A 17,968-nucleotide genomic window follows, 5' to 3' on the forward strand; every position below is an offset into this window, starting at 1 on the left:
CTAGGTATAACCGATATCAATCCAACAGTGACCACTGCATTATAGCTACCTGTTCCATGCAGCAATATTCAAATTACATAGACTAGCTTGTATGCAATACACAGTATATTACACATTTACTGTAAGCTGTATTGTACCTGCTCAGATTGAATATTGCACTCAGATCATCTTCTAAACTGCGCAATGCAATATAGACTTTAGCTTTGGTATCACTGGGGAAATAAAAAAGCAAGAGTCACAATTCATATACAGAATTACCAGCTTAAGAGGCTTTGGATTGCAGACCAGACTACACACCACCAGATCCCCCTCCAACTCTCCATTTGGAGACATACTTTCTTCCACCCTCCATCTGGATACAAAGTAAAAACATCTTCTGTGGGACCAAGAGGTTGAGGAGACCACCCTGCTTTATCAACTCAGAGGCAGGAGTTGGTAATTTGTGCCATCCTGGGCCACTCCTGGCTGTTCCATCTGGTCCTCCCTCTGGACTGAGCTATTGGGGACTTCTGTTTTTCCATTCTGGACATACTAAGTCGGGACTCTCCTGGCCACATCTCAATACATTACCCGGTTTGGTGAGATCTTTTATTCAGATTTTAAAGTTATGTCAATCACATGTATGGACATTCATGTGTACATTGTTAAACTGGCTTAGCCAAATATTTCAAGTTTATTAAATACATTTCTGTACTAGATCTACCAATCTGCTTTTATTTTTTATTTTCCAGCTTACATTCATATTTTTACTTGTAGCGCTTCTATTGTGTATTGTGTTTTGCATGTGATCACTGCCTGATCTCCAAACTTCTCCCAATCAGTGCACAGGAAATAGCCCTAGCTATGCATAAAACTAAATAATGTTAACTCTTGCAGTACCAGGGTATTACAGCATACCTCCCAACTTTTGAAGTTGGGAGGTCGGGACGTTCGCGCGCGCGACCTCGAGAAAAGGGGGCGTGGCCTCACGGGGTGACGCCCCGTTTTCGCCGCTCGTCTGCACTGAATAGACGCTGTGCGCATGCGCACAGCGTCTATTCTCGGCAAGCTGGGGGGGCTCCCAACTTTTCCATCCACCGCGGGACAATGGCGGCCCTGGGCGGGACGCGGGACCGTCCCCGAATATCGGGACGTTCCCACGGTAAGCGTGACAGTTGGGAGGTATGTTACAGATGCTCCGCTCCCAACTGTTGCTGAGCTACCAACCACAAGCAAGTAAGCAACATGGAGAAGCACCAGGTTTGGGGGTGGGGGTTTAACGTTCGTCATTGTATTGATAAACCCAATCCAGGGTATCCTCAGAATGAGCATTTTCAATTTTGTACCTATTTAGGAGGTGGTGAAAACCAGTATGTTAACTTCACCTGCAATTGGATTGCATAAAAGAAAAGATTTCATGCACAAATGAGTAATTGCGGCTAACAATCCCCCCCCCCCCCCCCCCCCCCCCCCTTTTGTGTCCACCAAATAAACTCTGTTCTATTTATTCTATTCAACAGAATATACTGTATTGAACAGTACAGGTTGAATTAGTGTAAGCCACATAAAATAATAATTAATTCTTCCATGATATGAGTGTATGATACTGTAGGAGAATTAAAGCAATCTACAACTAAAGCTCTAGTTTTGTTGCATAAGTCATGGCAATTCATCAGACCAAAGCTATAGTGATGCCTGTAATGGTAATGTAGGATACAAAGTAAAAGGAGACTTTACCACACCTCACATTAGTAATAGCATACTTTACATACATCCGGAGCCAAATTATTTTACCTTTGTATATTTGTCGGCTTTCTTCCATTAATGTTTGACTTTCTGCATTGTATAAAAACACATTATGTAAAGTAGCAACATCGAGCCTAATTTAGTCCTGATGGCAGAGCAAATTTGTTCTAAAAATGGACAAAACCATGTGGACTGCAGGTGGGCCAGATGTAACATGTGCAGAGAGGGAGAGTGTTAGATTTGGGTGGAGTATGCATACCTCCCAACTGTCACGATTTCCGCGGGAACGTCCCGATATTCGGGGACGTTCCCGCGTCCCGCCCGGGGCCGCCATTGTCCCGCGGTGGGGGGGACAGTTGGGAGCCCCCCCAGCTTGCCGAGAATAGACGCTGTGCGCATGCGCACAGCATCTATTCAGCGCCGACGAGCGGCGAAAACGGGGCGTGGCCGGAGTTCGCGTCACCCCGTGAGGCCACACCCCCTTTTATCGAGGTCACGCCCCCTTTTCGGGAGCGTGCGCGGCTTCGCCGCGCGAACGTCCCGGCCTCCCAACTTCAAAAGTTGGGAGGTATGGAGTATGTTCAAACTGATATCTAAATTGTAAAAATAAAGCAGCCAGTATTTACCCTGCACAGAAACAGCATAACCCACACAAATCTAACTCTCTGCACATGCAACATTGTACATGGTTTTGCCCATTTTGGAGGACAAATTTCTCCTGCGATAAGGTCTGATTTAGATCTATAATAACCGGTCAATGTCTGGAGATGACATCAACTTATCTTTTGCAAAATGCACTAGGTAGATAGACACCACTTGTGCAATTGTTGCTGTGCAGGTTCCCAAGTCCCTATTGTAGACAGTGTACTCATCTAATATTTGCATTCCTCTGCATTGAAGCATGTCTTGCTATCACATTTTTATTTATTTTTTTGGAGGGGGGGCGGTGCTAGGTAGCAACGATCTCTTGCTGGAACTGTAGCTCCAATAAAAAAAAAAAAATAAAGATCTCCCTGAAGTTCTGCATGATTTAAAAAAAAAAAAAAAAAGGGCTGGATAAATAGTCCGCTTTATTTAAGGGGAGGAAATCTGGGATTTATGTCCCCTTCATCTAAGAAATTCAGGGGTTGTTGTTTTTTTCAGAGGGGGGGAGGGTTTACACATCTAGCTCTACAAAATGCATATGGTGGTTAGGTCTATTGCAACATTGGCTAGTCCCTCATCTGAACGGCCCATGGACTGTTTTTAGAGTTTTTGAATTTTGAGCATTTACTTAGACATGTTAAATGTTGGGAGGTATGTGTAGGACGCCATACCAAAATGCCGTAGATCGCTTTGAAGAAATTATTTTAAATAATTCTGCAAAACATTTGACAAATTATACCTGTTCCCCGGAATATTGTACAGATTTAAAAGCCCTTCCAAACTTCTTCCAAAGCCTTCAAAATCATTTGTCCTACAAAGTAATACAACATAATTAAAAAAGGACCATTAAAAGTAAAAAAAAAAATAATTCTAATAATTGTCTACATTGTAGACAATGTATTAAAAGTACAATTTGCAGAATATATATATATATATATATATATATATATATATATATATATATATATATATTTTTTTTTTATTACGCACGCACACACACACACACACACACACACACACTAGTTATTAGCCCATCAAAATTACCGAACATAACCATAATGTTAGTGCTAGTGTCTGAGTGACTGAATTGAGCAACACAAATTGCTCCATCGGTCAACATCTAGTGCAGGGGTGGGCAATAATTTCAGCTGGGGGGCTGCTTTACACTTCCAGTAAATGTTAGAGGGCCGCACTTAGGAAAAGTGGGTGTGGCCATGCAAAACACATTATATACACATTATGAAACACAATCGTAGACCACTTTATACTTGCCCCTTACACATTATGCCACCCAAAATGAGCCACAATTCACATTATGCCTCCCAGATTGAGCCCAAATTTACATTAGGTCACCATGATTGAGCCAAAAATTACGTTATGGGGAGTGGAGGGGCTGCACAGGGCAGAGTATACATGGCAGCGTGTGGGTGACGGCAGCGGGAGGTTGATTATGGTGTTTGGGTCACAGCGGGGTGAAGATGACAGTAGCGTGTTTTCAGCAGCTTGTGGGTGATGGCGGGGTAAGGATGACCGTATTGTGTTTACAGCAGCTTGTGGGTGATAATTCTTCGCCCCACCCACACACCTGCCTGCACCTGTTTAGTTATCTCCTTAGTCTTTCACGATCTCCTGCAGCAGCCCCAATCTGATGGCCTCTTCCCTGCCGCTCAGCAGCAAGGTCCGCTTCACATAGGGTACCCCCGGGAGCCGGAGAGGAAGCACATAGCTGCAGAGCAGATGCTGTAGTTTCTGCACAATGCCCCAGAGAGCGGGCATATGAGGCTCCGGGGAGCAAGTGCTGTGCGCTGCTGTGGCCCCAGCAAGGGGAACTTCCTCTGTCCTCTCATGCCTGCAGCCGGGATGGAGGACGGAGCTGCCACGGAGAGAAAGCTGCTACAGCCCGGCGGCAGGAAAGACGGAGGTCCCAACTACGCCCGCCCCGCACAGCTTGACTGGTAGTGTGGGCGGGATGCGGTCACGCTGCGGCAGCTGCCTGGTGACCGTGTCCCCTCCCACACTAGTCTCCCAGTAATGCTGCGCAGTCGGGCATAGTCGGCGGCACAGCACTATTTAGCCCTGCCGGTTAAATGACAAGCGGCTCAGCTTGTCGGCCACTTGTCATTGTGACATAGGTCAGGGAAGCGGGCCAGACCTGAACATCTCGCGGGCTGCCTGTTGCCCACCCCTGATCTAGTGGCTGCCTGTGTAAGACCCTTTAATTCCCCGATAGAGTTGAGAAGCCTCTTGGCCTTTTATTGTAGTGCAACAAGTGATCTGGATTTAATATACCGGTACTCTTTACTTAGTTGGGCGCCCACGATCTCCATCACGGGCGTCGTGGGTAAAGAAATCGCGGTGATCACGGGCATCGCGGCCAGTACATTAAAGGCCGCGACGCGATGCCCGCGATCACCGCGATTTCCCATAGGGTTCAATGTTAAATTTAGTGCTGCCCGCGATTTTACATTTAATGCTTCAATGGCCGCGATTTGGCCATAGGAATCAATGTTAAATGGGCTACAGAGCCCAAATAGGCACAATTAAAACTTAAATGTCCCCCCAAATTTGTTACGCCACCCCACGATCCACGCGGGGCTCGCTGCGCTCGCCACGCTTCGGGCTCGCCACACTATTCTATTCTCAACTCCACGCTGACGTTGATAGTGGGGGTATGAAAAAAAGGTCGGAGGACGCGTACCGCCGCCCCTCGCGGGCTCGCTGCGCTCGCCACGCTTCGGGTTGGCGTGGATCGTGGGGTGGCGTTACAAATTTGGGGGGACATTTAAGTGTTAATTGTGCCTATTTGGGCTCTGTAGCCCATTTAACATTGATTCCTATGGCCAAATCGCGGCCATTGAAGCATTGAATGTAAAATCGCGGGCAGCACTAAATTTAACATTGAACCCTATGGGAAATCGCGGTGATCGCGGGCATCGCGGCCGTTAATGTACTGCCCGCGATCACCGCGATGGGCGCCCAACTAAGTAAAGAGTACCAATATACCATATATACTCGAGTATAAGCCCACTTTTTCAGAACATTTTTTATGCTGAAAAAGCCCCCCCTCGGCTTATACTCGAGTGAGGGTCCCACTTGAGTCAATAAGTTTTCCCATTTTTTTGTTGTAAAATGAGGTGCCTCGGCTTATAATTAATAATATATTTTTTTTTTCAGCCATGAACACTAACCTTGACACTCCAGCTGTGGTTGAACTACACATCCCAGCATGCTCTTCTTCAGTTTTGTTATTTGGCCATGCTAAATCTGATGCATGCTGGGATGTGTAGTTCAACAGCTGGAGTGTCAAGGTTAGCCATCAAGGCCCTAGAGCAGCGGTTCCCAAACTGTGGGTCCTGACCCCAAAGTGCGTCCCGACTTTCTCAGTATGGGGTCAAGACTCCATGTTGCTGACCATAAGGCTGATGACTAATCTCAGTCAGTGATTCAAGGAGTCTGAAAAATCTGTTGAATTGTCTGTTAAACTCCTCACATCATTTTGTGCCTTCACAATGCTGCCATGTATGTGCTGTCTGCTGACTACACATGTGACACTATGACCATCTGTGGTAACTTGCTGGGGTCCTGTAATTATTTTTATCGTTTGTTGTGGTCCCAGAGCAAAATAGTTTGAGGACCCTGGACAAGGAGGAGTACTGTGAAAAAAAAAAAATCTGATTCTCTAGGACAAAGTTTCAGTATACAGATGGGGCCGGTTTTATCTTTGCTGGCGAAGCGCCAGCAGCATGCTGCTGGCGATCCGCCAGCAAGACGGCGCTACATCTGACTGAGACGCGCGTGCGTCCCCCACGCATGCGCGTCTCAGTATCGGGGCGGCGATGCGGACGCAATACTGTCCGCCTCCCGCTCGATAGTGCTGGGGGGGACCCGAGGAGGCTGCGGGGGGGTGCGGTCGCCCGGTGTGGGCACCGGGCGACCGAGGGCAGCATCGTCGGAAGGGGACGCGTGCGCACCTCGTGCACGCGCGTCCCCTTCCGGCATACAGATGGCGGGGATGCAGGCGATGGCGATGCCATCGCCATCACCTGCAAAGATGAATCCCGATACATCTGTATAAATAAAACTAACTAACTGAACAATATTTGTAGCTCACACATAACAAACACCTCACCTACAGTGAAACAATGTGGCAGCTTTAGGCTTTGGTGTCACTACACTTTAGCTTGTACAGAGGCTGTAGTTAGGATAGTGAACAGCCCCAAATATCAAGAAATTTTGGCACAAAACACTCCACAACCTAAAGAGGATGAAGAATTGCATCTTCCTGCACTGAAACAACGCTAAAAAACACAACTAATCCCCGTACACTCAGGGCGATAAAAATGTTACCCCTCCGAAGAGATATATCTCATTTTAAAAACAATCGCCCAGTGTGTATGCTGTACACGAAGGCTGATGCATGCACAGATGAAAGAGCAGATTGTTAGTGCCCACACATATTGGCAAGATGTGTATGCACTTGCTAATGCCGGGTCCCTGCTGATGCCGATATTTTTGGGCATCAGGGATCGCCCAGTGTGTAAGACCTAAAGATTTACTGTCGGATATGGCTGGTTGGAACAAATATCTGGTAATATATGGGTGCAAATAGCAATTAAAAATTTGCTCCCAAACACTGAAAAACAAACAAATATTGGTCAGTTAGACCAGATTAATTTGATGTACCCAATCACAGGCACATGGTCATTTGTAATTTGCTGCCATACGATTTTCGCTCCAACCAGCCAGATTGGACAATAAATCTTTAGTTGTATGGCCAGTTTAGTCAAACAAGAAATGGCTCCAGAAATGAAAGAAAATGTCTTAGTTGGCACAATTAGAGCTCAGAAGTCATTCCCATTGAAACTCTCCTTGTAGAATAAACTGAAGAGGACTGTATCAGAGATCTTACAGTTTGATGGACAATGAACCTTTGTGCAAGGAATAAATAGGATAAATTTGCATAGTGCTAAAATGTAAAGTTAATACATTACTACTGGTTAAATAAAATTATATATATATATATATAAAAAAAATATCCAAAAATATACTGGTAGGTTATTTGGCTCCTAACAAAATGAACCCTAGAATGAATGTGTGTGTACATGTGGTAGGGAATATAGATTGTAAGCTCCAATGGGGCAGGGACTGATGTGAGTGTTCAAATATTCTCTGTAAAGCGCTGCGTAATATTTGTGCGCTGTATAAGAAACTGTTAATAAATAAAAAACATAAATAGATCTAGATTAAACAGCGCAGCCATCTAAATGTCTTTGGTACAATTTTGTCATGAATACAGAAGGGTGTCCTAGTTCTACTATGTAGATGGTAGAGAATAGAAAACTAGGAGCAGTATTCAATGATGTGGGCGAGCTGTGATAGAGAGCAGGGCTCTCTACTCGCTGTCACAGCTCGCAGGATCAGGATTCAACTGATCCCCTGCATATGCCGATTCCCCCTCGGTCCGTTTTTGGAGCGTGGGTGAAACGGCGTATGCGGCCGCTAAAACAGTGAGACTCGTGACTAAATGCAGTGAGCTCCCTGCATTAGCTGTGAGCCTCGCTGTTTGGGAGAATCCTCGCTGTCCTGACAGCGAGGATTCCCCCGGAACTTTGAATAGGGTGAGCGGCCAGTGTGGGGGTTAAACAGTGAGGATCCCTTGTTTTCTGCAATCCCCGTCGTTTAACCCCCTTGCCGGCCACATTGAACACACCTCAAAGGGTTAGCTCATCATTGTGGTTAATGCCAGTGGTGTAGCTAGGTGCCACAGTGCCCGGAGCAAGGGCATGTTTGGTGCCCCCCCCCCCCAATTTGTAGTAGACAGGGCTCTTGCGTGGTGAAAAGGGGGCGCGGCCTAACATTATACCACACACGTAATGCCCAGTGCAAATTTTAGCGAACTTTGTAGTACCAATTACACATAAAGCCACATGCCGTAATGACAATTACACAGAAGGCCACACATTATGCCCATTGCATACTACATAACAAACTGGAATGCCCATTACATACAGTTCTATATAACAAACCATAATGCCCATTGCACATTTGACACATAAGTGCCACTTACCTACATGCTCATTGCTAGGAACTTCATGCTCAATGCCAAGAGGGACTGATATTGCTCGTTGCCAAGGGGGGACTGAATTGTGCAGCAGCCTGCTCCGACGCTATTTTCAATTCAAGTCTCCTGCTGGACCGCTAGCCAATAGGCGCTCGCAAGTCCAGCAGCCACCAATGCTGCTTCTGATTGGCTGTTGGACCGCAAACGCCTATTGGCTAGCGGTCCAGCAGTAGACGTGAATTGAAAATAGCAGTGGGGGACAACGCGTCACTCGGCACAGCGGGGAGCTGGGAGCGGGCAAGCTGGCAGTGCAGGCACGGCTCTGGCGCCCTCTGACTTCCGGCGCCTGAAGCTCATGCTCCGCCCTTGCTACGCCCCTGGTTAAGACAACCTTCATGAATCAGAGCAACAATTCTCAACTAGAATTGTTCTCTTTGCCATTTCCAATAATTATCATAGTACACAGACCAAAAGTGTAGGATATAAAATAAAAAAAAGGTACCTGAGAAGATGAAGCAATTCTTTACACATCTAGGAAACCCAGAAATAAAAATACAAAAAAAGAATTAGCTGTGGGCATTTATTTTTTTTCTCAAAATTTGAAATGGCTTAGTTTCCAAACAGATTTATGTTCTGACATCACACCATGAGCAGAAGCAATGCAGTCTTGAGTATATCTGTCTTCCATCACATTTGTGCAACATTTTACGTGAATGGCTTGCTATTCTAACAAAAATTAGATTAAAAAGCAATAACTTACCAAAAAAGTAAAAAAATTAATAAATATAGGTTTTGGCTTCTTTAGCGGTCTAGAGGCATTATCACAGGTCCCAACATGAGGGGGCAAAGGGGCAGTGACATGATGGGGGCAACCAACAATATTGTCCTCCCCCCCCCCCCATGTCCTAATCCTCAAACGTTATCTGTCGTCTTATTGCTGTTATTTCTAGATACTGTGGGGTAAAATTACTAAATACCCATTTCAGACATACTACATGGGATTTTTAAACCGGTTAAATTCCGGGTTTTTCAAAATCCCAGGTCAATTGCAGGTGCGCAGGACCCCGGTTTTAGTTGACCAAAATCTCGGGTAGTCCCTTTCAGGCATATGCTAGTCCTGAGATTATGGGCCTTATTCAGATTTCATCGGTACTGCGCGCATTCGCACGCAGTACCGATGTTGTGCGTCTGCGTAGGCGTGTTTCTGCGCATGTGCAGGCGCATGGTGCGTGCACCCACGGCGACCTTTCGGGTCGCCGGGTGCACGCACCCATGGCAGCGAGGGGGGGCGGAGAGTGCCGGGCTGCCCCATTACCATATGGGAACGCCCAGCGTTCCATGGGTGTTCTCATGGTAATGAGGCAGTGACGCGGGTGTGTGGGCCGGGTAGCTGACATCACCGGATGTCAGCTGCCCGCCCATATCACGCCAGCGTGCACGCTAAACTAAGTAACTCAAAAGTCACTTATATAAGCGTGCACGCTAAACATCATTTGATGGTCGGTGAACATCATTTGATGGTCACCGACCTTCGAATGATGTGGGTGGACACCCCAGCAAAGCGAATGGATGTTTATGCAAAACATCCATTCGCTGCTGTGCGGGCGAAGCCGCACTTTGCTGGGGCGGCGGGGGGGCGTGCGATCGCCGGGCGCGGTTTGGTGGACTCGCAAGGCTGCGAATTCGCAGCCTTGCGAATCAACCTGAATAACCCCCTATGTGCGTGCATGTGAAAAATCCTGGTATTTTTGCGTATGTGTGAAAGGGGTATAAGATTGGTTGCCCATAGCAACATCTCATCTGAAATAAAACTCCCATCTTCGCAAATATTCCCTGTATGGTAAATTGCTATATATATATGCAAATCCTAATCGGAAAACCACATGGTTGCACACGATACGACCAGGATGCTTCCGCTGTGCAGGATGCACCACGTGTAACAGCATGACACCTGGACCCACCTTTCCCCATCCCCATTCAGGCAAACCAATCAGCATTAGATACCGTTACTAAAGTACTTAGATACTAAATTGCCCATGTGGGCTCCCCTACGTGGGAATGACTAAGCGAAAATTCCGCGAAAGGATGGCGAACCATCGTAATTCTATCCGTGCAGCCATTGAAACAGGAAAAGCAGAATTACCAGTACCCCGCCATTTCTTGGCAGCGGGACACCAAATATCCACAGATGCAGACTAATCGATTGGGTTCCCCCACCCCAAAGAGGAGGTGACCGAGGATTGCTTCTAAAAAAGACCGAATGCAGGTGGATCCATCAGTTGGGAACATTGTTCCCACGCGGACTAAATAAACATAATCCCCTGTCAATATTTCTTAAAAAGTTAAAATAATCGGGCTTTGGGTACTGATAGGATATTGCTTATCAAAGTAGTAGAACACCTTGGGATCCTTTGCTCACATGACCATTGGACAACACAGTTCCTAGTAGACTTAATGGGTGACATTCTATGGAGTGAGCTTTTTTTTGCGATTTTTTTAGCAAAAACGTCCGAAATCGCATGTTATTCCATTTTCGCATATTTAATGAGCTGAGAAAAAGTGGAAAAAGTGTGATTTTGCCCAACAAATTGGACATTCTGGAAAGGCGATGGCTGTTTCTCGCAGCACATCGCATCCAGATGTTTTCACATTGAAAAGTATACAAATCGCATATTTAATGGTATGCGATTTGTATAAATGTGTCTAAAATTCGCCCAAAAATCAGACCAGGTTCTGATGGGCGAATTAGCCAGAACCCTGCACAGATCATTAAGATCTGTGCAGGGTTCTGGTGGAAAAAAAGGGTTAAACAGTTAAAAAAAACAAAAAAAACTGTGCGGGGTCCCCCGCCAGAGCATAACCAGCCCCGGGCTCATTGAGCCGGTGCTGGTGACATAAAATCACGGTCCCCGACAAATAGGGGTCCCCTTGATTTAATGAAACCAGCACCAGGCTCAAGGTCCGGCGCTGGTTCCCAAAATACGGGGGGACAAAATGACTAGGGGTCCCCCGCATTTCAAGAACCAGCACCAGACCCAACCAGCCAGCAGGGTAATGCCACAGCCGGGGGACACTTATTATATAAGTTTACAAGTGAGATGAGAACCGTTCTGCAACGCTGGACAACATGTATCAATTTACTGGAAATCCCAAAGAAAGGCGGTCCACTCCTCAATTTCAAGGTAAAAAATAACTGAATGCTTTATTAAAATAAAACGTCACATAAAAAGAAGGAATTTCATTGAAAAGTCACACAAAACAGTCTAAAAAGTATATAAAAAAATATAAAAAAAAAAAGGGGGGTTCACTCTCTTCTTTGCATGGGAGAGAATTTTTTTTAAAAAAAGGTAGCTCACCAGATTCTTGGAGACTTAAGTATCCCTGTATAATCCAGGCTGCACTATAGGTCCTTACGGTGGGTACACCTATCTAGGTGTATGGGGTGCTTTAGGGCTGGGAGACCGTTCTGCCACTTCGGTTGACTCCCTAGTCCTTATGGTTTCCCCAGGTCTCAACAAATATCCACCAGGACTTGTGGTGTAGCGCCTTAGGTTCTAGAAGCCGCACTGCCACTACGATTACTCCCTCCTCCTTCTGCGCTCACCTGTAGATCTTTAATGTGCAGAAAGTCAGGACAAAGAGACCGTACTGCCACTTGGGTCCTAAGTCCTTACTATTTCCCGGCATCTTCAGCTCCAGATGCGCTGCTCCCGGCTGGTACCCGCTCATGGACTGGAGAGACGCAGAGATTTTCATCTTACGCGCCTCTCCTCAGACTGATTCTATTGGCCGCCTAGCGGCCAATCAGGAGCTGACTTTCTCGGCTCCTGATTGGCCGCTAAGCGGCCAATAGAATCAGTCTGAATCTTCAGCCCAGGAGCCCCGGACCAGCCCCGGAACCAGGACCAAGGCCCCTGAACAGGACTCTTCAGCCCCGGACCCTGGATCCAGGGACCGACCCAAGGGCTCAAGGTAGGTAAGTATCAGTATGTGTGGGCTGTGGATGTATTAAACGTTTATTTTTCTGGGTGTTAGTGTGTGTTTTAGATAACTATTTCTTGTACTGTGGAACTACAAGTGCCAGCGGGCCCTTTAATGCCCCGCATGCTGGGACTTGTGGTTCTCCAAGTCCCAGCATGCGGGGTAGGCTTGCTGGGACTCATAGTTCTACAGTATAAGACAATAGTTTTTATTCTTTTTTTTTTACACTTTTCATCAGCCCGATGCCCACCGCCCAGGGGCATCGGGGACAGCCCCGGACTTTCAGCATGGGCTGGTAAGTCCTGGAGGGGGGACCCCTTCTTTGGGGGGGTTCCCACTTCCCCAGGACCCCTGCCCATGCTGTCCAGCCAGGGGGATAATGCTTTGGCCGCGAGACCTTATATAAGAAGTGTCCCCCGGCTGTGGCATTACCCTGCTGGCTGGTTGGGTCTGGTGCTGGTTCTTAAAATGCGGGGGACCACTAGTCATTTTGTCCCCCGTATTTTGGGAACCAGTGCCGGACCTTGAGCCTGGTGCTGGTTTCATTAAATCAAGGGGACCCCTATTTGTCGGGGACCGTGATTTTATGTCACCAGCACCGGCTCAATGAGCCCGGGGCTGGTTATGCTCTGGCGGGGGACCCCGCGCAATTTTTTATTTTTTAAACTGTTTAACCCTTTTTTTTTCACCAGAACCCTGCACAGATCTCAATGATCTGTGCAGGGTTCTGGCTAATTCACCCATCAGAACCTGGTCTGATTTTTGGGCGAATTTTAGACACATTTATACAAATCGCATACCATTAAATATGCGATTTGTATACTTTTAAATGTGAAAACATCTGGATGTGATGTGCTGCGAGAAACAGCCATCGCATTTCCAGAATGTCCAATTTGTTGGCCAAAATCACACTTTTTTCACTTTCTCAGCTAATTAAACATGCGAAAATGAAAAAAACATGCTATTTTGGCCGTTTTTGCGAAAAAAAAAGTCAGAATTCATGGATTTTTAAAAATAAGATTCCTAATCAAATGAGGGCTTATAAACATTCTGGGGAAGGGGCATGACCATGTAAAAGTACCAACAACACGGTAATGCCCTTTATACGTCATGCCACACCGTAATACCCATATGACATTATTACACACGCTATGCCCGAGTACTCCTGCATATGCCCACAGTAGAAGCGTTGCCTATACATAACTGCAAAGTTTCCCGACCATAGTAGCGCTGCAAATACATACGCTCACACCAGTTGCCGACAGTAGAAGCATTGCCCATACATATGCCTACACCAGTTGCCGACAGTAGTAGGCTCACATTTTACTAACCTAGTTCAGGGCACTTCAGGCTAACAGCTCATCCACTCCGGCTTCCTTTTGTTTACCAGTTTCTTGCTCCCCTATAGCTTCGCCCCTATGTCCAGTGTAGCCCCATCCCCTCCTTTCATATAGCCCCACCCCTTTTTGGTCCCTGCCGCTGATTAGGTGGTTAGGAGCCGGCAGGGAGCTCTGTGCTGCTGGCGCCACTGCTCGTCATGCAGCGTGACAGGCACAGCGGCACCCAGCAGCCACAGAGGATAGCAGGGGATGTAGAATGGGGAGAGCGTCTCTACTGCCCGGCGTCTCCCTGCACTGCATCCTCTGCTGAGAGGGTAGCACCAGCCGTGTCTATGGGTGCCATGACCCCTAAATCTGATCCTGTGTAACAATTTCAAGAAACTTAATTGACAGGACAGCTTGATCAGCTGTCTAATCACAGTGAATCACTTCTAGAAGTGCCACTTTTACCAATTTTTTATGGGCATTTTTAGCCCATGTTGTGCTCTCAAATAGCACCACCAGATGTTAACATCCACCAGAAATGTAAATTAACTTTCCTTTTCGAATTAAAAAATCAGAATATATCCAGTATAAGAATTCAAGAATTACATATTGAAAGATATGTAATTCTTGAATTCTTATACTGGATATATTCTGATTTTTTAATTCGCATATACAAAAGCTCTCCTGGACCTTACTACTAAGGCAGTAGAAAGTGGTGCTATCACGAAAAATGAATGCGATTTCATAAATATTAAATATCCCACAGTGCCCACAATATATACCTTGTCAAAAATCCATAAGGACCCCCTCCACCCTCCTGGCCGCCCAATAATATTGGGTTGCAATAGTATTTCTTCAAATCTATCGGCTGTAATAGATTTGTACCTGCAACCCGTAGTAAGAACTACAAAAGCTTTTTTAAAGGATACTGGAGAAGTTTTAAACGTCTTAAATAAAGTGAAATGGGAAAAAGAATATTTTATGTTAAGCGCTGATGTATCTACTCTGTACACAATTATAACAGAGGACAAAGGTATTGAAGCAGTTTCCTATTTTTTGGATAAGACAGAGTACACAGAAGAACTGAAATTTGTCATTTTAGAAAGCATCAAATTAAATTTAAACAATAATTATTTTTATTTCAATGGCCACTTTTATTTACAACGCATCGGTACCTCGATGGGCACCAGGTTCGCCCCCAGCTATGCCAACCTATTTATGTCCTATTGGGAGGATCATAGGATTTGGCATAATAATGAGCTGGGGGACGGCCTGGTGCTGTGGCATAGATATATAGATGATGTAATCTTTTTTTGGAACAAATCATCTGAAGAATTAACAACCTTCTGTGAATTTTTAAATCAAAATGATTTTAATATCAACCTTACATTTGATATAAGTAGAAATACCATCAATTTTCTAGATTTATCAATATATATTAAAGATGATGTATTAAAAACTAAAGTATATAGAAAACCAACAGATTCTAAAAAAGTAGCCAACATCACGAAAACTGGCTGAATGGAATTCCATATAGCCAGTTCCTCAGAGTGAAAAGAAATTGTTTGGACCCGTTAGTGTGTAATACCCAAATTATAGAAATGGGAGAAAGATTTCTAGATAAGGGTTACAATAAATCTTTAATAGATAAAGAACAAAGAATGACTCTGTTAAAACAAAGAAAAACCAGAGAAAGTTGAAAAATTACAGTGGTCATTCATTAGTGGATATCACTCACATCATAAAGAAGTTGAAAAAATATTTCATAAGCACTGGTCACTTTTGAAACAGGATCCTGTTTAATTCCAAACAAACCTGGTTTTATTTATAGGAGGGCACCCTCTATAAAAGATAAATTAGTAAAAAGTACTTTAGATCCAGTAAAAAGAAGCAATATTCAGAGTCAAGGCTTTCACAGATGTGGCCTATGTATGATGTGTAAACACACAAAAGGGCCCAGTAAGATCAAAGAATTTCAGGTGAAAGAAACCATACAGTATATCCGATTAGACAATTCATCACTTGCAATAAAATAAACGTCATATATGCCTTTGAATGTGACTGTAATTTGATATATATTGGCAAGACCACTAGGGGTCTCAAGGTCAGACTGGCCAAACATATAAGAAATATCAAACGGGGATTAGAAACCCATCCAGTCTCATCTCATTTTAACCCTTTCCCGACGGGGCGTTTTTTGTTAACTTTTCTTTTTTTTTTTCCTCCTCGCGTTCAAATAAGCGTAACTTTTTTAATTTTCCGGCTATATAGACACATGAGGGCTTTTTTTTTGCGGGACAAGTTGTACTTTTTAATGGTACCATTTACTATACCGTATAATATTCTGGGGAATCAGGAAATAATTCAATGTGGGGTAAAAAGGAAAAAAAACGCAATTCCACAATTTTGCGCAGGTTACGTTTTTTTTGGAGTTCATAGTTCGTTTAAAATGATGGGTTATCTTTATTCTATGGGTCGTTACGATTCCGGTGATACCAAACTTATATAGTTTTCGTTACGTTTTACCACTAAAAAAAAAAAATAGAAAATTTTACGGTTTTTCTAATTTGCGTCGCGTCGCCATGTTCTGCGGCTTATAACTTTTTTATTTTTCCACCTACGGACCTGGGTGAGGGCTCATTTTTTGCGGGCTGAAGTGTACTTTTTAATTAATACCATTATGGGATATGTGCGGCTTTCTGATCTCTTTTATTTACATTTTTTTGGGTAGGCGATGCGACCAAAAAACTTAGTTTTGGCGTTGGGAATTTTTTTCCGTTTACGCCTTTAACCGTGCGGGATAACTAATGTTATATTTTAATAGATCGGACTTTTAGGAACGCGGCGATACCAAATAGGTTTATTTTTTTTTATTTTTATTTGTGAAATGGGGAAAGGGGGGTGATTTGAACTTTTAATATTTTTTTTTTTTTTTTTTTTTTTTTACTTTTACTACAAGGTCCCCTAGTGTACTTGACCACTAGGGGGCGCGATCGCCTGTACTAGGTTCAGCCATAGAGCTCTATGGCTGAACATAGTGATTTTCAGCACTTCCTATTACATCCTGCCTCAGGCAGGATGTAATAGGAATGCTGACATGGCCAGCACAGGGGTCTACATTAGACCCCTGGCTGCCATGGCAACCGATCGGCACCCTCCGATCTCGCCGCCGGAGGGGGGCGCCCCCCCTCCGATCAGCTATTTAAGCACTGCGGGCGCTTTGCCCGCGGTGCTTAAATGGTTAAACGGCCACGATCGGCGAACTCGCCGCTCGTGGCCGTGAGAGCAGGTACCTGGCTGTAATATACAGCCATTACCTGCTCTCTTTCAAGCCAGCTCACTCCGTGAGCTGGCTTGATTCCCCCGCAACCGTCATATGACGTACATGTACGTCATATGTCGGGAAGGGGTTAAATCAAAGCATAATTCCAATCCACATTGTATTAAAAGATTCTGGGCATTAGAACAAATCATGCCAACGTGGAAAACTAGAGATGTTGATATAAGACTGGCAAAAACAGAAATGAAATGGATTTTTAAATTAAAGACTCTTATCCCGTTAGGCCTGAATTCTGACTTTGAGCTCAAGTGGTTTTTATGATGCTTTTATGACGAATAGTTTTTAATGTATGCTACCAAGTGATATCCTTTTATAATGCTCTTAAAGTTGTTTGTAGCTATACTGTATATTTTTATCAAATTTTTATCTGTATGGTAACTTTGTTTTTATCTATATTTATCCTCACATGCACTTTATGATGGACTCCCGTACATTCATATACACTATCGGTATAAATAAGACAAGCACTTCCTGATGTCTGGAACGCAGGAATTGACAAATGGAACGCATAATGCAAAATCACAGTCAAACCCCCGTCGACTGCGTATGATATCCGGAAGAGTTGCTGTGGTAACTGGAGTAAAACTATAGAAAGAAGTCACGTCATATCCGGCTCCTACCGCAATATGTTTTGGACAAAGATGATGGAACGTCACTTCCGGGCTATACGTCGTTAGGACTGTGTAATCGACGTGATCTCCTAGGTGATGGAACGTAACTTCCGGGAGATGCTTATGGGAATGGCGCGATCTCCTAGGTAACAAGGGGGGCGGGAATTTTGAATGGGAATGATGGGTAATTAGGGAAATTAAGGAGGGTATAAAACCCATGTCTGGCATTAGTGACTTATGCCTCTGATGAAGGACAGCACGTCCGAAAGCGCTAAGGCAA

The 17,968-nt window shown here is 44.7% G+C and overlaps 1 protein-coding gene across 2 annotated transcripts in view; it reads right to left on the bottom strand.

Annotated features, from left to right (window-relative positions):
• Window positions 1-17,968, bottom strand: part of LOC146080828 (mediator of RNA polymerase II transcription subunit 1-like) — a 141,300-nt gene that overhangs the window by 49,134 nt on the left and 74,198 nt on the right. For both annotated transcript variants that reach the window (XM_083188505.1, XM_083188504.1), the window contains exons 6-8: window positions 8,934-8,962; window positions 3,110-3,181; window positions 138-212 (exon numbers count right to left, since the gene is read on the bottom strand). In XM_083188505.1, coding sequence (XP_083044631.1) covers window positions 138-212; window positions 3,110-3,181; window positions 8,934-8,962 — 176 coding nt within the window. The remainder of the gene's footprint in view (window positions 1-137; window positions 213-3,109; window positions 3,182-8,933; window positions 8,963-17,968) is intronic.

This window comes from Crinia signifera, chromosome 5 (genome assembly GCF_055691185.1).
Source record: "Crinia signifera chromosome 5, ASM5569118v1, whole genome shotgun sequence".
NCBI lineage: Eukaryota > Metazoa > Chordata > Amphibia > Anura > Myobatrachidae > Crinia > Crinia signifera.